The following is a 26,606-nucleotide window of genomic DNA, read 5'->3' as shown; positions in this document are numbered from 1 at the left end:
ATCGCCCTTCGCGTGTATTTGCGCAAATAATTCATCCCGGAAAGAGCGGCTATTAATCCTCTCTCTTCCATTATTACTATTTTTTGGGTCTTTTATTCGGCCTTCCATCCGCAAGTAATAATAATAATAGGTGCTGCCCGTTCCAACAACATCATATCATTCGGCAATGCCAGGGGCGATAAAGAGAGCCGGGATATGACCTGATGTTTTCGGGAAAGGGAAAAAAAACATTTCCCTTTTTTTTCATTTCTCGGACAAAGTTTCGAATAGCTTCCGGCTCTCCATTTTTTTATTCCAGGCCAGAAAGTTGTAAGTTTATTCCGCAGTTTTCTTTTAGGGAACTTTTAGGGGACAGTCTCTTACCTTTTCTTCTTCTTTTTTTCGCGAGAAGCTTTTGAGCTGAGTTTAGATGTCGTTTAAACTTTTCATACTGGGCGATCGATACGACTGTATACAAGAACGGGAATGGTTTTATTTTCACTAACGATTAACTTTATTGTTCCCGAATGCAATAACGCAATAGGTGGGACCGATGACTACAGCGTAAGTCGGGATACAATTTTCCATAGAAATGCATACCAATATCAGTTAACTAGAACCAAACTTTTGAAAGAACACCAGTCTTTTTGTTTAATGCTACTGTAATCTTCTATGGTTTCATAAAATCTAACTTCTGCTTTAACTGCAATCAGGTCCAGTAAAAAAAGACTATTCCACACTAAAATCTGTGCAAATGAAAGTTATGTGTTAAACGCTTTCAATTTTTCGGTAACTCCTTGGCCCACAATTGGTACTAATGTGCCTTGGTATCTAAACGACCTCTGAAACAAATACGAAAACTGCACGATTGGAAAAAAAGTATGCAAGAATTTGATAAAATTAAATTCTAGGGTGGCAAAGTTGCCCCATTTTCACTAAAGCTTCCTGGTGAAGCATTGCCAAGTTGTATTATTATTCCTTAATGCAACATAAAATTCACATCTAAAAGTGATTCTGCAAGAGGATTATATGCCGTGCCAAGTAAACAAGTAGTTTTTACTTACCTTTAAACGAATGGGCAGAGTGAAACACTGATATACACTACCAAAAATTCGTATTCTACAAGTCAAAAACAGAAACACTGATAAAGACCTGTAAATAACTGGTGAGGCTTTCATTCATTCATTCAAACCGAGCACAACTCCGGTCTATCGCCATAGGCAATTTACTACCGATTAAGTTGTGCCGGAAGTACAACTGGTGAGGCTGAAAACGTGCGAAAAGGCTATCGGTCAATGTCTTCTCTATGCGATGAAAAATATTGGCGCCTCTATTGGTTGGTTCAGGAACTTGGCGCGGCGCAAAACATCACCTTTTTGAAAAACTGGCAAAGTTGTCTCGGTTGATGGTATTTGAACACATTCAAAAGAAGTTGCTTTTTTGTAGTTTTCCACCTTCAACGCACGAATGCGAACCGGTTTCCCAATTGAAAAAAATCTCTCCGCAAAGAGATTCCGCAACTTTCAACACAATACTTACATGACACGAAAATTTAGGAATCTTCCATTTCCATTTCAAGATATGGAAGACAGATGACAGCACTACTAAAATGCGAAACACGCATAACTCTTACACCATAAATACGTTAGGGCTAGCATACACGTTCCGACTTGTACCATTTCGTTAGAAATTACACGGTGGAATGTTTATAAGTTGTATGCTCGGTTGAGTGTAGTAGTAATAATAGAAAATGTTAATTTTATAAAGCCGGTTTAGTCCAGCATCAGTAGAAAAGGCATGAATTATAGTGTGCCTAACAACTGAGAGATGGCGGTTACGAACATCGTCACCATGCGGGATGTGATTCTAGACAAGTCTCTCCCAACCGGTGGCCCCGACACCTTAGGATGCCGCGATATCGGCTAAGGGGTGCCGTGAGATATTATGGAGATAAAAAAAATATTTCGGTCCACTTAAGGTCTTAACCCCTAGAATACTAACTCTACGTTTCAGAGGCGTACTATAGGTATAGGCAGTTAACATGCAGTTTTTATCAGGTTTTTTTTCAAGTCATTTTAGGGTTAAAATAAATTTGAGTTGGGCGCGGTAGCCCGGTCGATAAGATGCTCGCCTAAAGTACCTAAGGATGTTTAGAGGTGTCGCGAGTTCGATACCCGGTTCGTCCTTGTCAGAAAACTTTCCTGACACATGGGTACAACAAAAACGGCGACTTGACCGCAGCAAAAAATTGCTACCGCAGGGGGCCCCCATCGAGGGGTTAGCGTACCAACCTCTCGATGAGTATAAGAAACAAGCCTGCCGTTCGGAATCGGCAATAAATTGTAGGTCCCGGTCTAATTAGCCCTCGTGTGCAGAAAATGACCGTGGTGCGACAAAAATGATCAATGATCAAATTTGAGTCGCCATCTGATGGTAGCGTCGGAAATGTGAGCTTTGGCCTGAGTAATGTCTGGCTGTCACGTTGTACGGCCCCGTTCAGAGCACACGAGCTCTAAGGAAAGGGAATTCGTTGGCTTTGTAGTCTTACCCGACAAGTAAGAGGACGTGGGTTCGATTCCCCGCAAGGACAGTTGGATTTAGTTTCTTGGATTTATCTTCGCATCAGCCAGCAGTCGAAACCTTCGTAGTAATAGCGGAGAGGGGCATCATCTTTGGAAGAGCCGAAAGAACTCATTTTTCAACACTCATCAATAGAGAGATTTCAAGATTCAATAGATATGCACTTTCCATCTCATCTCTTTCCACTGAGAACCTCGACTGGGTTGTCTCACTATTTGATTTCGCAGACAGTGCAAAGAAAATAAATTTCACTGCTTACGAACGAGATGAATTTGTGGCGTCTCACGCAGATGACCCCCCCCCCCCAAGAGACGACCTCGGGGGTATGAAGTGATCACGGGTACTGGGGACGACCGTCTGGAAAACGGCAGCAGAGAGTCACTATACACGAATGTGTGAGCATAAAAATTTCTGTCTGCTTCCTTTTTTATTAACTAAGATAATTATTATGTGTCGTCTAAGAAATAAATATGTATTATGAAAACAGCGACACCGAAAACTCATTGATCTTTGCGCTGATTGCACATTCAAAGGTAAGTTCACTAGGAGTGACGCGTCGGTGGCTGCTTTTTAGCTTGAACTGTGAGAGGAGTAACTTAATCTAATGAAGAAAGCAATTAACGCATAACCCCCGCGAGGCAAGATTATAGTGTTATTTTGCAGGAAAAAACGTAAACCCCTCCCCCTCAGAAGGAAAAAAATCTGAAACCCCCTCGAGGAAATTCTGCGTACTCCTATGTATGCGAGTAAGCCTTCTCTGCTATGGCGGCAATGAAATACAAACCAATAGACTGCAAGACTTTGAGGGTGATATGCGCGTTTCGTTGCCAACTGTAAGGCCTGATTTCAAGTATCTGTGCGTATCAGTGACATATCCGAGGATGACGTCACTCTCCGCTATCCATACGAAGGTTTTTAACAGATGGCTGATGTGAAGATATATTTAGGAAAGAGAGAAAATTCATCTGTTCTTGCAGGGAGTCGAACCTACGTCCTCTCACTTTCCGTTTGTCACTCCCCGCTCATCCTTGGATAAGTCGCCATATGTTGAATGTTTCAGCGATTCTGAGCTTTGGCATGAGTTAGCTCCGACCGTCCATGCACGGTTCCGTTCAGTGCACACGAGCTCCAAGGAAAGATTGAGATATTCGTTTCTTTTGTAGTCTAGGGTGCTCACCCGGAAAGTGAAAGGACGTGGGTTCGATTCCCCGCAAGGGCAGATGAATTTTATCTCTTTCCTAAATATATCTTCGTATCAGCGACGAGCTGTTAAAAAGCTTCGTACCTGTGCTGTAAGCATCAATCACAAGTTTCACATTAATGATCAATCGAAAAAAAACTCTATTGATTTACTCATTAACTTTTGTCGTAGTAAACTTTGTTCTGTATTCAAGGAAGAGTGCCCCAAGTTTTTAATGTTATTCCCACGGGTGCCGCGAACTTCAAAACGTTGCGAAACAGCGTTCTATACCTCCGTTATTAATAGAGAAAGTTTGAAGAAACCGGCTTTTTTTTCATCACCACGATTCTAGTAGATTCTTCTTTTGTCTCTTTAGCGCTATTTTGGGAAAATTTTTGTTGTTATTTTTTTTGTTTTTTCACGTAAATAAAACAGTCAGTCACACTCACACACACGTAACGCATTTTTTACGATGATGAGTATGTTATAAAAAGGAAAAGAATAATCATTACCATTTGTCGCTGTGAAAAAAACGGTAACGATAATGCAGCAGAAAGCGAACTCATTGAAAAAAAATCTTGTGGTGGCTTTTGCGGAAATACCCTCGAACATCTCTTCGCCACAAAAAAAGTATTAATATCAGTGGAATTTGGTTAATTCGAAGCTCAAGAGGAAGCAAAAAGTTCCAATAATTCAAAATTCGAATTATCCAATTCATTAATATAGGATAACTATACTTTCGTGAAATAGTCTCAAGAACTGTTAATAATTTTCAAATGTATTGAATGCTATTACTTACTATGACACTTTCCTCGTTATTGCAACTTGTGTTTGTGTAAAACGTAGAGGAACCGAAAACTATTTACTTATAATTTTTAAATATATAATTCTAATTTGTTTTCTTTCGGATGCTGTGAAATAGACATTTTGCAAATGGCATCTGAATCAAACATCTAATTATCCAAAACGAGAGAACAAAAGATCGAATTAAGCAGGTAACATTAAATTAAATAAGAAACTAAAAGAGAATTCCTAAAGTTTGGAATTACCCAAAACACCGAGTTAACCACGTTCGAATTAACCAAGTTTACCTGTATATCCTCTCATTTCCTGCAAGAAACAGCACGCGGAACGATAACTTGTTCAGAACTCGCTCATTCTTTTATACCAACTCGACCATCACCTTCAGGAAGTAATTTTCCGCTCTAAGATTTAAATTCGAAAAAATAATAATAATTTACTTGTGTATTAAAAAAAAGCTAATTTCCATCTTAACTCGAAAGTGGAGGAGAAAGGCTCTTTGAAGTTATTAATTCTTGGAAGCCGTAAGAGAGAGAACTTCTAATAATTCAAATTTTTCGCTTATGCATAATTACATGATGGGTATTGTAATTTTTACTTCGTGGAATCATTCCCAAGTCGAAAACTTTTGAAGTTATGGCCATCTAAAGTTATTTCCTCCATCTCCCGCCTGGTAATTTATGATCTCTTCAATTCGAAATCCGGAAATTAAGCCAATTTTTTAAATATTGGCTCACGATATGAACACGGAAGGCCCAATATGCACACGGGTACAAGCTTGCTGGTTGGATATTGAGGCATTGCCCTTCTATACTTCCAGACATTCTCATGTTCTGGCAGTGAGTATTCTTCTTTCAGTGTGTGTTTATAATCTCTAAAAAACCGAATCGGAGGCCGCATTTGAATTCGACTCCGTTATTTCTTTCTCGAATGTGATGAACGTTGAAGCGTACGATTATTTTCAATAAATCAGTTTCCCCGACACAATTCTATGAACTTCAGAATATTGCATTTAAATTACACCACAGAATGAATCTTCTTTCTATTCTATCAAAAATTTTCTTCAATTGAACACCCCACATCCTCGTTCAAGATGGTCATCCATGCGCTCTTCACTTCCCAATTTTAAAAAACTTTTCCATCATTCTACAATTTAACTACTGCGAGAGAGATGGCTCCACCTTCTGAAATCGAGTTGGTGAGTATGTGTGGGCAAGCGTGCACCAGTTGCCAGATTGGCGGTTTTCCCGCCAAACTGGGCTGGGTTTGAAAACGATTCGGCGGGAAATTTTGGCTTTGGTGGTTTTTTGGGCGGTTTTTCCAAAATTGTTGCTCATGGCGAATATTACTCCACATTTTTATTTATTTTTCTTTGCTCGCAAGCAAAGAAGTTTTTTTTTCACTTTAGTCTCTACCTCATGTTGTGTTTTCTTCCTGACAAAGCAGAACTGGGTGGGCGGGCGGGGGGGGGGGGGCATCTCTCCCAACTATGGAAAGCCAGAACTTTCAACCACAATGCCTTTGCCATCCAATAATTCAAGAGGCGGAAAAACAAAAACTTGGGAAACTGTCCTAGGTTCTAGATCAGTAGTTTTCAACCTTTATGATACCGCGGCCGGTCGGTTATAATATACCAATTGCAGTATAAGGGAAGTAGTATATCCAATGACTATGAGGGAAATGAGCAACCTCAGTGACGTCACGAGCTTCACGCGGAGGCCTTTTGCTATAGAAGGTGTTGCTCCGGCCCGACGGTTGGCAAACACAGTATCTAGACCACAGAAGCCTGTGAAAGCCAGGAACCAGTGCCGCTCCTCGGGTGACATTTTTCATGGAATTTTAAGCACACTAATGAATTGTCTTTCCGGTTACTACGATCGTTACTGGCACTCTTCAGGAATCACCTCGAACTGGGTCCTGTAGATCGACCACTATGTCCTTTTGTCATACATGTATATTGACGGCTTGATTTTCGGCTGACCGGACCTGGTGATCGTCCGCGGAAAACATAAGCTCTTGAATTTTCTTTTCCAGCACTTGCATTCCCTTCGAAAGCTTTTTATCCACCGTAATGGCTTGTTTCGTGATTGAGTTCAGCTCCTCGACCACGCTATTCATTCTACTTTCAACGGCAGTATGTCTCCTTCAACTCCGGCAATAGCACTGGCAATGTCATTGCTCAAGGCGGTGACATCGTTCTTCCTTTACTCCAGCGACAGAGTTGGTGACAAGCTCGACGGCAGCGATGGCTGTGTTGACAGTGGGGGCAGATTTGTTTCATCCAGTTTCATCTGGCCATCTCGGCCTAATTGAAATTCATCAACTGTTCTCGAATCTCATCTATGTCTCTCTCTCTGGTGTTTACCATTCAAGTCCTTGAATTATCCTACCTCTGGCACCAAATTGTTTCGGGTAATGCCTCTCACAAGCATTCGAGATGGTCAAGTACGAAGCAGTTCGAAGGACAATGCAGATTATATGACAGAGATTTTACAAGCAGAGGGTTTTGACGAAACACCCAAAAAGCAAAGAACGACTTCTCTCTCACATACAAGAGATCCCGTCGCTTCGAGAAAACTCAACAAACTCGTAGTTCCGCCCTGGTGGCGCCACTACTAAGTAGGAAGAAACCTTCCCCAACAATCTACACGATTCTCACTGGATCTTTACACTTCTCTTGGCTCTATGACATTGCCAAATCATCGGAGTTGTTGCTAGACTTGCCAAATTTTTTGTTAACTTGGTGAGATTTACAGAGAAATGCGTTAATGGCTATTTATTTACAGGTGAAATAATGACATAATAAATGGCTATTTAAATAATAAGGACTATTTACATAATTTTCGTAACAGTATTAACTTGGGGGGAGGGGTTAACAGGACTTTATAGTAAGGGCTGTCTCATCCCTTTGAAGTTGCTCTTGCCACCTCAGTGGGCGTGGGTCTCGGATGAAATGCGTGACGGCACTGCTCTAACACTTTTTAACTAAAGCTCCACCTTGGAATACCAGGGTAGGCAATGACAATCAACCGGTTCTGTCAGGGCGATGACGTCAGCTGGTACCGACTCCGGAGCTTCATGAGACAGCCTTTATTATATAGGCTCTGTGGAGCTTAATGCATCGTGAGGACGGGCTATGGTTGTTAATTAATATTGTGAGAGTTTTCTGCATGCTGACTAAGGTTGTTAATTTAACTTAGTATATAAGAATAATAAAATATTTGGGCTTTTTATTGTTCAAGTGAGTTTTTCCCCTTTATTTATTCTTCTTTCATTTATGCATCATCATTTTGTGAATGATTTATATCACGATCAGCCATAAAGTCCTCTTGCCCCGCTCATCAAGGCAATTGGAACCCATGACCAAGTACAAATAAGATCGATCTTGAAAAGGGAAGAACTTCTTCTAGAAGAACTGAAAAAACTAAGTTAAAAACATTGGCCTTAAAAAAAGTAGGATTCAATAAACTTTATCCCATATTTCCAAAACATTTTGGTGACTTCTCCAACGTAGGTGTTAAGCTGAATTTGCATTAATGAAAAAAAAGCGGTTCCACTTATCCCAGTGTACCTTAATTTAACAAATTTAGAGGTACCAAGACAACTAGCTTGTAAGATATCCCACAGGGAACTGCTGTCCTATACATGTACATCACCATTTCAATACTGTATGGTTGGACTTTAATTTATATTTCTAAGGATTCGAATCGCCGCACAACAGAATACACATTTAGCTTTATTTACACATAATATTTTACGGTCAGGTTTGGAATAAAAACTACCGGGAAATAATAGAGATCGTACCACCAGTGTCTAGATGCCAAAATCCCCAGACTTGCCATTACATTACTTTTTTTTGGGTGAAAGGATTCCGACCGAATTCAATTGATAGTAAATTGTTCTGTGATGATATAATCGTAGTTAATGTATACAATAAATAGAGAAAGTCCCGTTTCTCCTCAGTAATTTCAATTTGTACAAAACATTCTTCGTCACTATTCATAACTATCTTAATGTTAACTATTTCCAATCATACCAGTGATTAAAAATAATTTTTCCGTTTAGAACGTTTATCTTATCAAAGGGTATTGCGTACTTACTTAGTTTGCACCGTAAAGTTAGTTAAAAGAAAAATTACAAAAAAAGAAAATACAGATTTAACGCTTCTAGCTGGCTAAAATAAACTAATATAGTTTTTTTTCCTGACTCTTATGCTTCTTTCACGAAGCTAGATTTTTCCTCGAAGTAAACAACTTGCAGCCGAAATTGATACTAGAGAGTTCGTCCGTTCCCTTTCCTTATTTCCTTTACTGCCTGCCGCTGACTAAAAATGTCTGCAGGCTCCAAAGCGAACTTAATAAACGTTCATGTACTTAAAAGATTTGGGTTCGGTGCCGTTGATTAAACTATTTTTTCTAGCGCCTACTAATGATGGAAATTTCCAGCGAAAGACGCACGTACACGTTGCCATGCATGTATGTATGTATGTATAAGGAGAGAGAGGAAAAAGAAGATGCAATGTTTCAGCTTAACTGGTTGACTAATCGCACGCGTTAATAAATGAGGATTGTAGGGGAAGTTATTAAAAGTAATTATCTCCAGAAGAGTTGAAAATTTCTATGTTGATGCCTCTTTAAGCTTATTGACAGAAAGATGATAGGGTTCAAGAGCGAGTTTCGCAACAAACCGAAGAAAGAAAGAAAGAGGCGGTGAATTTAATGAAATAAGAACCTTATTTAAGTAAGCTTATTGAACCTGTTTAAATACTGTACTTAGAAATGCTGTTAATCCTATGACTTCGAAATTCGAGTTCGCAGAAGTCCTCGAAATATTTTTTAATTAGACGAGGTTCGGGTAAATGAAACACTAACATGTTTCAGATATAAAATATATGATATCGGAGATGATATTGCATAGATGGTGTTTCGTCATCAATGGCTATTATTACCTTTTTTCCCGGAAATAAGACCAACCAAAAAATAAGCCCTAGCATGATTTTTCAGGATTGTCCTAGTTAAGCCCTAACCCAAGAACAGCGCCCGAGTGGCGTAGTGGTAAGATGCTCGTTTTCCTTATGAAGTCGTCAAGGTAAACGGGTTCGAATCCAGTTCTTTACCTACTGAACCTGGGATGATGATCGATAGACGGAGCCTTTATTTTCTACCCAACTCCACTGGTTGGAAATTGCCGTATGGAGATAAATGTCGGAGTTGGTGTGCGGTAAAGTACCCCCCGAAAATAAAACCTAGTTAAAATCACCAGACGGGCACATTTTTATGCCCGTTGCTACATTCCACGAATTCATTGAATTTTAATAAAAATAATCGTTTATACAAAAAATTAACACACGCTTTTAAGACAAATAAAATTTTAATTGGTCGACACGTTTCGGCTCTACAATGGAGAGCCGTCATCAGGACCTCGTGGTCAGAAATCACACAAATGAGTCGTGGAGGGGTGATGTTTATGTTTGGTCGTCCGGAGAGTTCGCCTTTATATTTGCTGAGGTCGAGTGGTCTTTGGAAGCATATATATATATATATATATATATATATATATATATATATATATATATATACACACTTCCTTCTTGTTAAAATTAGCTTAAGGCCTTTATTTGTTAAGAAATCACAATTTTGCCGGAGCCAAGACTGACGATTAAAATTTTTTTCGTGCGATTCGCGTTTATTGTTTGCCAAAATGGCCTTTAAAAGTAAATAATAATAATAATCAACTAACTTTATTATTTAGTTATTCAATTAATTAATTAGGTACCCTTACACATACCACAAGTCTTAACTGGAAAAAGTATCATCAAACTCCTTAAACCCATTAAAAACCGATAAAAAATAAATATACATAAGTGTGCCTCTGGAGTAAAAAGGTTAAAAATTAAATGTGATTAAAAATTTATTTGGAAAACTCCGAGTTTTTATGTTCTATTGCTTAACTACACTCATGTCTTCATTTAAACATAAAAAAAACAAAAACATTATAGTAAAAATCAACCTCCAGTCCTTCTAGTTGTTAAAAACATAAATTACAGCAATTTTTTTTTTCACTTCGTTCCAATTTTTTCAGCCAAGGTGATGCGGGGTTTATTTTATCTTCACTGACAAATTTTTTTCCAGAATGCTCAATTTTTTGTACCAATCACACTTTTTATGGAGGCACTTTCTCCTGGAAGCAATCCTAAAGAACTCCTGAAAGTTCAACTGAATGCATTGCCCTCTGATAAAAGCCCCCAAAATTCATATTCATCGTATTTCCAACTGAAAACTTACGCATTCTTTTAGTGTCAAGTCAGTGCTCAACTCCCTGAAGCCGAAAGAAAATATTCTATAGTGAGAAAAAGCAGTTCACATATTTGTGGTATCAGGGTGTCAAAAGGATATGCAGTATTTTATTACCCAGTTATATACCATCTGTTTATCAAATTTATACTTTAAATAAATGCCAATACTAATCAAATAACTTCAAATACTCAAATGGGTGCCTGTGAGACGAGAAGTAAAAGTCTCCGGACAAAGGATTCGCGCAAGAATGACTGCCTACCTAGAGATCGTGATACTGTAAGTATGTAAATTAAACAAGCTACTGGAAGAAGGGTAGTCTTAACGAATTGGTTCCCAACTTCAAGGCACGAATGCCAGCCGATCTCCTCGTTAAAAGTCTCGCCACAGAGAGCAACAGGCGTACAAAGGTACAAATATTCAATCATTGCACTTCACTGAAAGTTAGAAAAATTAATGGTAGATGGTAGCACTACACATAACAAGCATTACGCAGAAACAAACTTCACGTTAGGTTCGCAACATGTATGCGCTCATTCCAACATGTACTAATTCGTTAGAGGTTCCGCAGAGGAATGTGGACGAGGTGCATGTGCGGTTCAGTAATAGCAGTCTTAACGCATAGGGCCTGCCCAGAGATCAAATCCGCGGGACAGCAGTACTGCCAGTGCGCTAGAAGCAGACCTCCAGACAAAAAAAGCTCATTTTGGGAGAGCTCTCTCGTCGGACGAAGATTTAAGAAAAATGTTCTCGGTAAATGGAGTCGTAAGAAATTTAATCCAAAATTCATTGATAATTGATGTCGATTTTTGTGCATCGGAAAAATACGACGTAACCCGAAAATACGCCTTAATGCATATTTTGGAGCAGAAATTAATATAAAACAGGATTTTATTTATTTTCGGGGAAACACAGTGGCATATTGGTTTTTAATTTCAATGATGATTGTAGTCATTCCAAAATTCCAATACATCCACGCAAAAGAAAAAAAGCACAGATTTATTTCAAAAGATCAAATTTCATTTAAAAACCACTGTTCGAAGAATAAATTGTGAAAAAATATATAAAGGGTGAGAAAGTATGAAAATGCCTTTTTTTTTCTTCGACACAGATTCTTCCAAGAAACTGAGTGATGTGCTAAAAGAATTCAAAGACGATGGACCGCTTTCCAAATACAATCCTGAAGGGGTAAATTTTTGTCTCTTTGACTATTACTATTTCATTGTCATTTTAAGAATTTTCAAAAGTATTTTCGAATATGTTTTACAGAGAATTGAATCTGTTTGTAGAATATTAACACTACACACTCTCCTTAGGAAAAAAAGATTCTTATTACTATATTTAGAAATTTGCGATTATTATAAGCCCACATATAAAGTCGATGTGAAAAAAATTACATCTACATTCAAAAATAGAGTATTTTGTTGGTTTTCTAAATATTCACACGTGAATTACATCTGCATCCCGAACAATGCTCTAAAAAATTAAGATGGCTTCCACTCCAGCTAACCAGTGTTAACTGAATTGAATACATATGCCATCCAAGAACTCTTCAAATCAGCTCCCTTTATAGTATTTACCCCCTACTAGTATTTACATCTGTTCTCTCAACAATGATTTGTTGCATTCAAACAACTACTTTCCATCAATTCGCTGACGTGAAATTACTTTTCCAGCAATACGTCAGCTTAAAAACACTTTTCTTGCAACTTAAGGTAACACAACCAGTTTTCCAACAATACTCTCATTTGATAAAAATTGTTTTTTCGGGTTCGAAGACCGTCGTCCGTTTGAGTTTGTTCTCAACGTTTCCCCAACACTAGTGGTTGGCATCATCAGGAGAATTGATAAACTGGATCAAAGTCAAGTTTTCCGGAGTCTCAGGTTGTATTTATGCACATAAGTGGCTTGAACTACACTATTGTTTTGCGATTGGTCGTACGATACGCTGCCAGCCATAGAATCAACTGACCAATCGCAAAACAATAGTGTAGTTCAAGCCACTTATGTGCATAAATACAACCTGAGACTCCGGAAAACTTGACTTTGATCCAGTTTATCAATTCTCCTGATGATACCAACCACTAGTGCGTGTCCGGAAAATTCACCGCCAGCAATTCACCGCCAGCAATTCACCGCCGGAAAATTCACCGACCAACAATTCACCGCTAGGAAAATTCACCGCTAGGAAAATTCATCGACCAACAATTCACCGACCAACAATTCACCGCCATGCAATTCACCGACCAACAATTCACCGCCATGCAATTCACCGCTAGGAAAATTCACCGACCGACAATTCACCGCGATGCAATTCACCACTAGGAAAATTCACCGACAACAGTTTTAGTGCGAGTCAGTTAGCGAGGGAGTGAGCGATTGAGTTACTGAGTGAGTGAGTGACCCAGTGAGTGACCGAGTGAGTAAGTGATTGAGCGAGTGACCGAGTGAGTAAGTGATTGAGCGAGTGACCGAGTAAGTGATTGAGCGAATGACCGAGTCAGTGATTGAGTGACTGAGTCAGTGATTGAGTGGCCAAGTGAGTAAGTAATTGAGCGAGTGACCGAGCCAGTGATTGAGCGAGTGACCGAGTCAGTGATTGAGTGACCGAGTCAGTGATTGAGTGACCGAGTCAGTGATTGAGTGACCGAGTCAGTGATTGAGTGACTGAGTCAGTGATTGAGTGACCAAGTGAGTAAGTAATTGAGCGGTTGAGTGAGTGACCCAGTAGTGACTGAGTGACCGTGTGAGTAAGTGATTCAGCGGGTGAGTGAGTGACCCAGTAGTGACCGAGTGAGTGATTCAGCGAGTGATCGAGTCAGTGATTCAGCGAGCGAGTAAATTGGTTAGTGAGTGAGGGAGGGAGGGAGTGAGTGAGTGAATGTTCAGTTAGTGAGTGAGGGAGTGATTGAATTGGTTAGTTAGTTAATTTTTTTAACGTAGTAGTGCCACAAATTATTAAAAAATCCGATTGTTCCGAAAACATATCCCTTCTCAGTGAGTCTATATTACAATATTGATCTAATGTCATATTTATAGCTTCAGCTGTTTCGGCTCGGCATGATTTCAACGTTGATCCCCACTCTTATGACGCCCTTAGGTGTTGTCGAATATGGAAAAAACCATTTCTTAGTGAGTAGTGAGTCTTTACGTCGTGACAAAAACTATTCACAAAATTTGATATTTACAGCTTCAGCGGTTTTGGCTCGGCGATGATGAATCAGTCATGACATGTTATTTTATATACAGTACTAGGGGGCTCTGCGCCCCCCCTGCCATCGGTCAACCCCCCCCCCTTTTCTCTTCACAACATATCTTGTTTATTTCGTCCCACTTCATCAGCGTGCTATGGAAAGGGACACGTGAAAGCACCAGCTTACTGTAGAAGCGAATTTTATAATAATAAAGCAACAAAAAACAAATGTGATTTATCAAGTAACCCCAGAAAACTTCCCCATGGGGGGTCCCCAAACTCCAATTCGTTGAATTTTATGGGGGGTGGCCCTGACTGGATTTATGTCGGGCTACCGATGTGTTGCAAATTTTACAATGTTAAACAACAAAACCAATGAGATTCATCCAGGGACACCCGAAATGAAACCTATCAACTTTTCCATGGGGCCTCGACCTGAAGGCTTGTCGGACATACCCCCCTGTGAGTGGCCACGAAAATTTTTAATTTTTATCAATTTTAAAACGAATAAAATCCAGGGCCCACATCCAGTAACGGGGACCCCATACGCAGATTTTTAGTGGGGCACACAGACACTGGATTTATCTCGGGCTTGTGCTGTTGAAAATTCTACAATGTTAAACAACAGAAAAGAATGAGATTCATCCAGTGCCCCCAAAATGGAACGGGACCCCTGACTCGGAAGCTAATCGGGCATCCCCTGTGAAGGCCACTGCAAATATTCATTTTACCAACGAATAAAATCCAGGCTCCCCCCCCCCCCCCATGCAATTACCCGTGACCGAATTCGCAAATTTTATGGGACCTCAGACTGGATATACATTGGGCTTCCGCTATCGCAAATTTGTCAATGTTAAACCAGCAAGAAAACAATGAGTTCCATCAAGGACCCCTGGAAATGAAACCTTTTAACTTCCCCATGAAGGTGTATGTGCAATCCCCCGGGTACCCCGACCCTGTATGTTGGGAGCACTGGTGATATATGTATATTTTACGTATACATACCTCTCGGCATGATCCCCACGATGGCAGGGCTGACAGGGGCCGGAACGTTTCTTATCCTTTGTGATATTTTCACACTATAAATTAAGCACAGAGGGGCCCGTGAAAACGCTGGGGTTGGGGGTCCGCCATCTATTTCAGCTTAGGGGACCTGCTGTAGGATGTGGGAACCTCTGGGTACATGCACATAACTTGGTCCCGATATATGCTAGAGTTAAATGAAAACTTGATTCCAAAATCGTAACCGACTTCCGTAACACAAAAACGTAACAGATTTCCATCACTCAAAAAACGTCACCGACTCCCGTAATAAAAAAATCGTCACTAATTTCCGTTGCATAGGAAGTATATATATACGTATATAGTAAATATAGAGTACATATACTAGATACGCACTAAGGCGGGATTCCTGACAGTTCATCACGTGAAATCGCGGGTAACAGCTAGTTCATCATCCATTGGTTACTGATGATCAGCGATGTTTTTTATAACATCAAAGTGATAACAGGAGATGATTTTAAGCATTTTTAGGAAGTTAATTCATCGCGTATCCACTTACTTTATTATCTTTTAATTCTGTTATTATCCCTTTTAACATTTCATTAGAAGTTTCTGAGTAAAACAGAGTTAATGAAATTTTGTTGAATATACTATCTTGTATTGGGCAACAGCAATTTGTAATTTATACAAATACAAGGCCACAACAGGCAAAATGCCCAGCGAGGTGGCTGAGAAAAAGATGCCCACAATAAATATGGATGTCATATATTTCAAAAATACAGCAACCCAAATCCGTATCATCTGAATTTCTTCTCATAAAGTCATTGTTTAAACTTTCCGCCATATCTTTAGGATATGGCACTTACTCACTCAATAGATCACTCACTCACTAGATCGCTCACTCACTTACGGACTGACTTACTCGCTTATTGAATCAGTAACTCACTCGCTCACTGACTCACTGAATCACTTACTCACTGGGTCACTCACTCAGTAACTCAATCGCTCATTCCCTCCCTAACTGACTCGCATAGAACTGTCGTTGGTGAATTTTCCGGCGGTGAATTGCATGGCGGTAAATTGTTGGTCGGTGAATTGCATGGCGGTGAATTGTTGGTCGGTGAATTTTCCTAGCGGTGAATTGCATGGCGGTGAATTTTCCTAGCGGTGAATTGCATGGCGGTGAATTTTCCTAGCGGTGAATTGCATGGCGGTGAATTTTCCTAGCGGTGAATTGTTGGTCGGTGAATTTTCCTAGCGGTGAATTGCATGGCGGTGAATTGTTGGTCGGTGAATTGTCGGTCGGTGAATTTTCCTAGCGGTGAATTGCATGGCGGTGAATTGTTGGTCGGTGAATTGTCGGTCGGTGAATTTCCCTAGCGGTGAATTGCATGGCGGTGAATTGTTGGTCGGTGAATTTTCCTAGCGGTGAATTGCATGGCGGTGAATTGTTGTCGGTGAATTTTCCGGCGGTGAATTGTTGGCGGTGAATTTTCCGTAAACCATAGACTAATACTCTCATTATTCAACGATATTCCTTTTATATTTTTAATACTATTTTTCAATTTTTTTTCATTTATTCTTATGTAATTATAAGTCATCAGATTTCATATAGCAAGAAAGAGAATGCCTGAAATTTCGAAATTCGATGAACACGTTTAAAATTATTATTTTGAATATTATTATCCTTGGATAATAATGTAAAATTTAGTATATTTCTTAATTTTTGGTATTGCACATATTTCTTGAAAAAAAAATTATTATAATTATAATTTTTCAATAGTTAATTATTTACCAGCTAACAATTAATTTTGAATAATTCACGCTAACAATCACTTTTTCAATAATTCATCGACAAATCAAACAAACACTCAATTTCAAATAATTCACCAGCCAACAGCCACAATTCAATAATTCATGCCAACAATAACTTTTTCAAATAATTACACTAGCAATTACACTTTTCAATAATTCGCCGAAAACCGATCACTTTTGGATAACTCATGCCAAAACACAAGCATATTTCAATAATTAAAAAAGTTTTTCATTATTCGTCAACAAACAATCACTTTTTTAAATTTATCGGCAAACAATTACTTTTCGAAAATCCGTCGCAAACCATCTCGCTTTACAGCAATTTGTCAGCTGATAATCACTTTCAATAATACAACAGCTGGCGATAACTACTTTACTATATTTTTTTCACTTCGCAAAAAAATCGCACCTCCATAGTTTTTTTCGCTGAAATATGGAATTGAAATTTCAGATTGAGCTGGGCTCGATTAATGCATATGATACAATTGTATGCAATCGATTTCTGTCCTGGCACACACCGATTTTTACTGATGTTGCACGGTAAATAGGAGAGATATGTTTCCTTCGTCTGTCAGTTGGACGTTGTTTCGATACTTATATGAATTCATTGAATTCGTGTCCCGAAGGCTTTCAACGTGTCATCCGATATTCGACTTTTAGATGGCATCTTTATACCCTGGGTTTTTAATTGCTTTCCGAGAAATTTAATCTTGAAATTTCATTGGGCACCGCGCAATTCCTCAAAGCAGCTGGCAATTAAGAATTTCAATTATACATTTTTCGCTCGCTTAAGTTTGAATCCGCCATTACTTCAACTTGGAGGAAAAGGGGGCATATTTAGGGGTTCCCGAAAACTTTAATTACCAGTTTTCGACGTGGCTTTGGAAGCATTTTTGGCACAATTGCCCTTTTGCTCGTTGCTACTGAAGAGCTGTGAATATTTTCGAAGAAGATATCCGAGAGAGAGATAAGCTTTAGAAAGATGGAGAATTATTCTCCTCGTGAAAATTCTGATATTTTTTGATACTATCGCGTACTATATATACTTTATTTATCTGATGCAAATCGGTAACGATTCGGGAGTGTTTTTATCGTTATTTATTTGTTTCAGAAAAATGTACTCTAGTTCCTATTTCTTCAAGGAAACAGTAAAAAAATACCTTTGCAAATTATTATAATCGATTTCTGTTAATTTCAATGCTATTTGATGGGTAGGAACTCAAAATTCCTCTTTAAAAAATTCATTGTGACCCACCCTTTAAGCCATATATGTTAAACCCTTGATCCACTTAGGGGCCGTTCAAGTATTACGTAAGCACATTTTTAGCCATTTTTGACCCCCCCCCCCCGTTAGCAGAATTTCGTCATCAGCTCTGCCCCTCTGAATCCTAACGTGTATTGGTGGGATCAGAGACGTAATGGGTGAGGGGGCATAGGGGGGGCCTCGTGTCCCCCTCCCACGATCAAAACGTTATTTTAATGCAAAAAAATATTTTTCTTAAAATTGAAATTTCGGAAGAAAATACTTTTATATGTTATTATAATCAAATCAATTTCTGTTAATTTCAATGTTATTTGAAGGCTATGTGAACGCAAAAAATTTATCTTTAATAAATTCATTGCCACCCACACTCTAAGCCATACAATCATAAATCGCATAAAGACCCTTGGCCCGCAGACCAAATATGGCCCCGGGGGGTTATCTGGTGCTGCCTGCCCTCCTCAAACCTAATTTTGTAAAAAAAATTAACAAAGCGGCACATCTACAGATCGCTTAAGTGTCCCGTGGTACAATTCCAGAACATTTAAGAGGCCCGTGGCACATTTTTAGATGTGAACAATGATCACATCAACACTTAAATGACCCGGGACACAGTTCCAGAACACTTAAGCGATCCGTGACACATTTAGAGATCCCTTGAGTGACATGTGACGTAGTTTTAGAGCACTTAAGTGGCCCCCAGTGCGGTTCTACATCACTCATGTTACCAGCGGCACATTCTCAGATTATTTTAGTGATCCGCGACATATAATTATGGATCACTTGAGTGATGCGTGGCACAGTTCCAAATCACTTAAGCGGCCCGGACACATTTCCAGATCACTTGGATCCACGAAAAATTTAGAGATCACTAAAGTGGCTCTGTAGGGCACTTATCAATAGGGGGGATGTCACTTCAAGTGCCCACAAACTATCGAAAGGTTTTTCTCGTTTTTGGCGCACCGAGTAAGATGTCATTAAAAATATTTCATATTTTCATAAAGGGTGGTTAATGACGAAAGCAAAATCCAACCCCCCCTCCCTCCCCATTTGTCATCAAAATTCAGCAAATCGGAAACGCCCTCCCCCCATTGATGATGACGTAATACTTGAATGACCCCTTACATATCACAATTTCGTATCACATGATCAATATCACATATCACAATAATAATATCATTAAGTTATAGCATAAAGTTGTGAGTTACACCTCGTAGTACTCAATCGTTCCTCGATCACTGAAACTCATCACGATATTGAAAAATCGCCCTTTCTCCTCACGTCGAAATAGTGCTCAGACTGCTCGCGCGTCGAAACGACGGCGTCCAATTGGCTGGCGTCGAATGGGCTGCGTTCCAAACATCCAAACGTGATGCACCCCTTTTATTCCACGTATATTTCTAGCAATCACTGATCAGGAGGAATAGAAATATTTCTAAATACAAATACAAGGACAGGCCATAATAGGCAAAATGCCCAACGAGGTGGCCGTGAAAAAAAAAGATAAATACGGCTGTCATTTATTTTTAAAATACAGCAACCGAATAAAAAATGAAATTTAAAAAAATTTAATAACATATAGTTATGTAAATATAGTATAATAAATATAGTTACACTTTATTTTTTATCGTGAATAAAACTTACTTACCTCGGTAAAACTTGAAAAAAAAAAAAGATATTCGCGCCAACTACAAATGTCTACATGGCCAACTCATGGCCAAATTTAAGAAAAGGCAAATCAGGGCAGGAACTAGGAGGTAGGCAACTGCTCCGGCAGCAAAATTTAGGGGTGGCAGTTTTACGTGGGAGCAGAGAGAACCCCGTTACAAAATTATTGAATTTGACAGTTGTGGGGGCGGCAAAAATCCTAGTTACGGCCCTGGATAAAATTAACATTTCTTTCCGCGACGATATTTTCTTAAGGTTGTGTGTTATAGAAAAGTTTACTAATAATATATACCGTGTATATATATAACAAACGTTTTCTAAGTATGTTAATTTTATAATGACTTCGCGGGAAAAGTTTTTTCCCCACAAATACAAATACAAGGCCATAACAGGCAAAATGCCCAACGCGGTAGCTGGGAAAAAGATGCCCATAACAGATATGGATGCCATATATCACTAAAATACAGCAACCCAATTAAAAATGTAATTACAAACAATATATTTACGTGATAAAATATCATACAATGCCCATAAGAATACTTATGGTTGTCTTATATTCTAAGTATGGATAGAGGTTCTCGAATCACCCCAACATGTTTATCATATTTCTTTTTAAAGGTGTCAATTGTGTTACAATTTACTTCCTCCGGGGATAACCTATTCCATTTATTAACAACCCTATTAGAGGAAAATTCCCCGCGATACCACAAACTAGAATTGTCCCTTACCAATCGATACTGGTGTCCCCTTGTAAAAGCAGTCGATTGACGGTGTACTAATAATTCATGGTCTATCCTATCCATCCCGTTGAAAATTTTGAACACTGTGATTAACACAAGTGCTACCGTGACATAAATTCCACATTTCTGCGCACCGTTGCCGATACCCTTTCAGCTTAGCTTCGTAGCAGAGCCTGGAACAATTGTTTTCTAACAATGACAACTGCTTTAAACAATGTTCCATGCAATAATGACTTTTTAAATAACAGTTGTTCGCAAATCTTTATTCAGATTTGAATAAGGTCTCAATAATTTCGAAATAATTATTTGAATAATTGCGTAAACAATTTGGCATCATTTGTTTGTACATTTTTGTCATAAGGATATCGACTACGAAGGTTTCCAACTGTTCATGGACTCCTACCTGGAGATAGAAACACCCAGGGACTTGGTGACAAGACTCTTCCTTTCCTTCGTGAAAAGACCCACGAATGACCAGCAACCAGTTCCGGCTGTCGATGGCAGATTGCTCAAGGTAACATTCTCTAAAGATTCTTTCGATGTTTAATCTCAGCATCCAAACACTGCGGAACAATCTTAGTTTCTGGTAGGGATGGTCAGATTAATCGAGTCGCTTAATCGATCAACTGTTAATTGCCGTTAAATATTTTAGCTGCGTTAATCGACACTCGATCAATCCGATCAAAAATCGGCTAATTTTTTATTCAAAGTTCATAATTTGAAGTGATGTTTCAATGCATAGCGATTCCGAAAAGTCACCATACTTTGAATAAATATTTTGATCAAATTCTTAAGCCAGGGCCACACTCGTTCAAGGCTGGCCCAATACGTTCTAAGGCTGGTCATAGACAAGTAGTGTGGATACTTCACATCAGCAATAATCGTCAAATGTTTGAGGCTGGAAAGTATTGAAAAGCTGGTCGCGCGAACTGAGAGTGACCAGTAGTTGGAAGCTTCTAGCCCAAGTCAAAAGTGCTGCCTTCCTTCTCGATCTTCTATTTGTCTGGCCACACATTGGTCGAAGAACGCGAACAGTCATAACTACGAAGAGTGTTCTGGAGGCAAATATTGTGTAGTCAGCATATGCCGCTGTTCCTTCTTTGTATCAGGAAAAGCAAATATTTGAGAATGACTATTGGGCCAGGCTTGACACGAGTGTGGGCCCTGGCTATAGAAATGTCGGTTCAACGAAAAATGCTAATGATTGAAGTTTCAATATAAGTTCAACGAAATTTCATAGGAAAAGACCAAAATTTATTGTTTCCACTGTAATCATAATCCGGCGGTGACCTTTCAGTTAGAAATTCCTTGGAATATAGACTGGGTGACCGTTCGGTTGGGATGTTAGGATGATGTCTCCACTGTAGGCAGCAGTTGGCGTATTCGGCTTCAATTTCTTAATCTATTCCTATATTCGCTTACATCTAGTGAATATTTACGTTGAAATGAACAAAATATAATTTAATAGCATCAATTAACATTATACTGTTACCAATACGTTTGTGGTTAGCATTCGAAAATATTCATTAAAATTCGATTAATCGATTAAAAAATTTTGTGATTAACCAGTTGAAAATTTTCATCGATTCCCAGCCTTAGTTTCTGGTGAGAAACGATGCAGTCATTTTGAACTTTCGAATTCATTCGATACATGGTCGACTGCAAGTTCGATAGCAATGATGTACTACAGCTACTTTTTAACCGTACATGCACCTCGTACACATTCCTCTACGGAATTTCTAACGAATCGGTACATACCCAAATGTGTGTTCTGAGTGCATAAGTGGGCCCTAACGTATTTATGTTGTCAGAATTGTGCTTGTCTCGTGTTCTTCCATATATTGAAGTAAAGATAGTAAATGCTTGTGAATTTTCCCTGTTAAATGTATCATGTTCTAGTTCTGCCTGATCTCTGCGGAAAAACGTTTTTTAAATGGGAGACCAACCTGGATCCCCACGATGAGAGTCCAGAACGATGGCCACGCGACTGCACAGCGGCACCCGTGATGTACTGCAACCAGATACGTTTCATTGCCGAAGCAGTATCCGTTCATACGTAAAGACATTGAGTGAGCGCTTCCTGGAAGAAATTCAATTGAGAAAAGGTTGCTGCTGTGCCTAATGTTCAGACGCGAGAACGAAAAATATCTCCACGTTAGGAATCGCAATATTTTTCTGCTTTGGTCTAACGACAGAAAAGAATTTTCTCGAAAAGATCCTCCTCCTCTTTTCAGCAAGAGGAAACACAAGAAACGAGTTTAAACGGATATACAGCAGCGTGTGTAGATTAAAACTCACCGGAGCTGAAAATTTTTTAAATTTGACGCTACGTTGTCGAAGGGAGTATATATATATTTGCTAGAGTATTGGAGGGGGTAGCGAAAGAGAGAGAGACAAGCTTGACACACACACTATTCCTCTCGAAGGAGTAGTTAAAGTCTAGAAGGTGGGTGCAAGGATGAATTTCAGGTTTCCTTGTTGCTAAAACGAATATATACGGAATTTCTCCGAACGGAAATCGTTTTCTCCGGAAATCGTGTCACAGTCCAAGTTCTCCTTCGAGTTCCAAATCATCTTGCAAGAAAATTACTTTTTTCCAGATCGTTTCATGGCCTTTTCCCATTTCAAGAGTTTTCTGCTGACCGACGGGAGTGGCTGGAGAAACCCCTAGACAGTAATTCGCTTATTTCTCAGTTTTTTAGTGCCGTAATGTAAAAAAGTTGGCCTATCTCATAATTTTACTACACGACCGTGATACAGTACTTTCTTCGCGAAAAATTATGGCGTTAAAACAGCTGTATGAGAAAGCTGTACGGGGTGTTTCAAAACTCATGAAACATACGTTAGGGGTTGATATGTTAGTGCTAGAACACAACTAGACAAGCACAAATCACCGTACAACCCTTGCTCGGAAATGGTTAAGCGCTAGAGACGGTGGTGCTGCGTCATGAAATGATAAGGAAACAAGCAGACACAGACAGAATGAAAGAAAATGTGAATTTCAGGAAAATGTTTTTATTCCGCAACTCTTACACACAGACAGCACAGCACCTCCTTAAAACCGCGGCCGCCAACAAGTGAGACACAGGCGTCACATCGTAGCTCTCGTGACACAGCGGTATAAAATGCTCGTCTACCACCATGAAGGCTGGCGTCAGGTATGCGAGTTCGTTCCTAGGGAAGCACATAGATAGCAAGTTCTTCCCCTACCGAATCTGAGATGACTACCGATACATAACGCATTAATTTCTGACCCAACTCGATCGGTAGTAAATTGCTGTATGGCAATATGAACGGAGTTGGTATTCGGTAAAGTAATAGTAGGCTTCACACCGTCAATGAAGTGTCCGGCGAAAACACCAGGCATGTCGCGTATGCATCGGTGGATACGGAGAAGTGGTGGGACGGGGGGGGGGGGAATCACCTTTCAGTGAAAAAAAATTATAATTAGCATAGGTGGAGATATCCGGGCAACAAGGATTGCGGTTTTCTCCTGATTCGTGTGCGCATCCATTTCGTAGGTAATCAACAGCACAAATGACGACGGCTGCTGTGAACAACGTATTTATTGCATCGGCTAGGAAGCGTCCTCTGGCGTTTAACCATTTGAGTTTATGGGTTGTTCGGTGATTTGTGCTTGTCCAGTTGTGTTCTATCACTCCACTAACGTATAGGCCATGGGTTATGAAACACCCTGTATACAGCCTGTCACCGAATCGCACGACTCGACCATTTTGCCGAGGCTATTTCTAAATCTTTGCGTAATTACATATGTCTCTCATAAGCTTCACACTGTTATTTCATTATCCCTTCGAACAGATGGCTGCCGTCACATCCACTACGGCTTGCGCTCCTATCACTTCGCACACGACGGCAGGAGGCGGAGCAGGAGGAAGTGATTCGCTTCCCGAACTGGCCAGAGATTCTGACCAAGTCAACAAGAAAGATGACCAGAAACCCCACCAGAGTCTAGCCGAGAAAATACATGGCTTCACAGAAAAATTCCACAGCCTCAGCCACCACAGGTGCGAAAGCGATTCCAATGCGAAAGCTAGATCAGGTGAGACACAACGAGAAATACTTTTCTACCTACACTTATATTCTATGAGTCATTATTGTTTATGATAGCCGAATATATATACTCTGGTTTTTCTCACTTTTCTTTTGTTTGAGCTCAACTTGGAAAATTTGATAGTTTTGGCTGTTCAATGAGCTTACGAAAGCTCATCATGAGTGGCCAAAACAACTGGGCGTTCAGGGGCGGCTCGAGACAAAATTCTCACCCGTGTGAGACATCGTTTCGGCGCGAAAAATCTCCCGTGTTCCCAACTAGATGTTCCAGCACCTAAAATTTCCGTTTTCTCTGTGATTCCATCCAATACATCCATAGTTTGAAAATTTCCCAGACGAATAATTTCATTTCATTTTTCTCTACAACTGTTTCCCCCCCCCCTTATCCCTGATTAACCGCCCCTCCTATAGCGTTTTGGTTAGCACATTCCAAATCAATTTTTTCAGCAATTTTAGCGATGGTTGGCAACTTCGAAAACTTTTGACAATTTGTCTGGCATTAATAACTGGCAACTATAATTGCCTTTGGCAATGTTTTTGGCGATACTGTATTTCGTATTGATACCAATTTTCTATTTTTCTTGAAGGAAATATGGTCGACCTGATTAATCGTGGTATGTATACTGGATTATATGATACTTTTTTACCGAAACACGTTTCACGGATCGGAGCGGCCCCTTTGGTGGGCCGCATTTGGCCCGCGGGTCAGAAGTTGTGCACCTCCGCTCTATAATAAGTTTCATTAAGCATTACTTTGATAGGAATAGGATATGATGAGGGATGCATTAAAATTATGGAAGGTCATTACATCAAAAGCTCGAATTCCACAACGCATTGTATTGTATTTTCTGTAGAGAAGATGGGGTCATTCATTTTGGGTAACGTATGCTAGCTTGACTACTACTAAACTACACATGTACCTCGTCCATACTCCTCTGCGGAACTTCTAACGAATTGGTACATGTTGGAATGTGCGTGTCCGAGTTGTGAACCTAACGTGAAGCTTGTTTCTGTGTAATGCTTGTTATAGTGCTGCCATCTACCGCATATTTTTCGAACTATAAGTGAAGTGTAACGTTTGATGATTTTGACGTTGTAGGCCTGTTGCTCTCTGCGGCGAGACTTTTTGAATGGGGAGATTGGTGTACATTCGCACCTCGAAGCGAAAACCACATAAAACCAACTTCGGCCGACCACATTGACTATTACGTCTACAATGAGTGTGACATCACTCTTATAGGTTTTAGAAATTCTTAACGTTTTTCCAAATCATGTCTTATAACGTGAAATTTCCTGGTCTTAAACGAAACAGTATATACATTTGAAAATATACATATTGTTGTTTGATTTGTGTATGATTAAAACACTCCACATTCATACATAAATTTCAAAGATAATTTTATGACACACGTAAATATACCAGCTATACTCTGCTAAACAGGGACTAATGTGAGAAGAGTATAATATACATTTATCCAAGACGTTATTCACGCGCGAAACACTCATTTGCATCCATGTAAATATTCCTTTCGTGTGTATCCCCACCCCCCATGACCGCGAGTGAATCCACTGATGGAAATACGACAATTTTGTATTTCCAATCGTACTTTTCTGCTCGGGATGTTTCAGGCCGATAACGTTATCATAAAATGGTAATGAGCTCGCCACACAAATCCATTCGTGTTTTTTTCCCCTCCTCTCTTGGTTTCGTTTGGAGTCATCAGAGCATGTTTCGATTTTCCTCGTGGAGATCGAATGCGAATTGAATGAGTTCTAACCATACTGTCCCTCTCGTTATGCGTATATATAGTATGTATGTGCGTATGTATATATATATATACTTATATCTCTCTTTCATTATTCATTCATACATTATTTTCTTTCATAGACTTTGATAGCATATGTCATGATTCAAGTTCATATCATATTTCACAAGATTTTGGATAAAATAAACAAAAGCTTTTCACGTGACGTTAGTTTCAACTCACCATAAAATATTTTGATATTACAGTTAAACCCCGTT

General features: G+C 39.4%; 1 protein-coding gene across 6 annotated transcripts in view; it reads left to right on the top strand.

Moving 5' to 3' along the window:
- The window catches only part of Dgk (diacyl glycerol kinase 1), a 283,957-nt gene that overhangs the window by 134,307 nt on the left and 123,044 nt on the right, over positions 1-26,606 (top strand). For all 6 annotated transcript variants that reach the window (XM_089236591.1, XM_089236594.1, XM_089236593.1 and 3 more), the window contains exons 4-6: positions 11,945-12,021; positions 20,874-21,026; positions 24,332-24,572. In XM_089236591.1, the coding sequence (XP_089092717.1) occupies positions 11,945-12,021; positions 20,874-21,026; positions 24,332-24,572 (471 nt within the window). The remainder of the gene's footprint in view (positions 1-11,944; positions 12,022-20,873; positions 21,027-24,331; positions 24,573-26,606) is intronic.

This window comes from Pholcus phalangioides, unplaced genomic scaffold (genome assembly GCF_987345545.1).
Source record: "Pholcus phalangioides strain wild (caught in Gottingen) unplaced genomic scaffold, Ppha-v1.0 ptg000009l_1, whole genome shotgun sequence".
Taxonomy (NCBI): domain Eukaryota; kingdom Metazoa; phylum Arthropoda; class Arachnida; order Araneae; family Pholcidae; genus Pholcus; species Pholcus phalangioides.
Note: the sequence above shows the minus strand (reverse complement) of the source record. Positions and strands in the feature narration are given on the sequence as shown.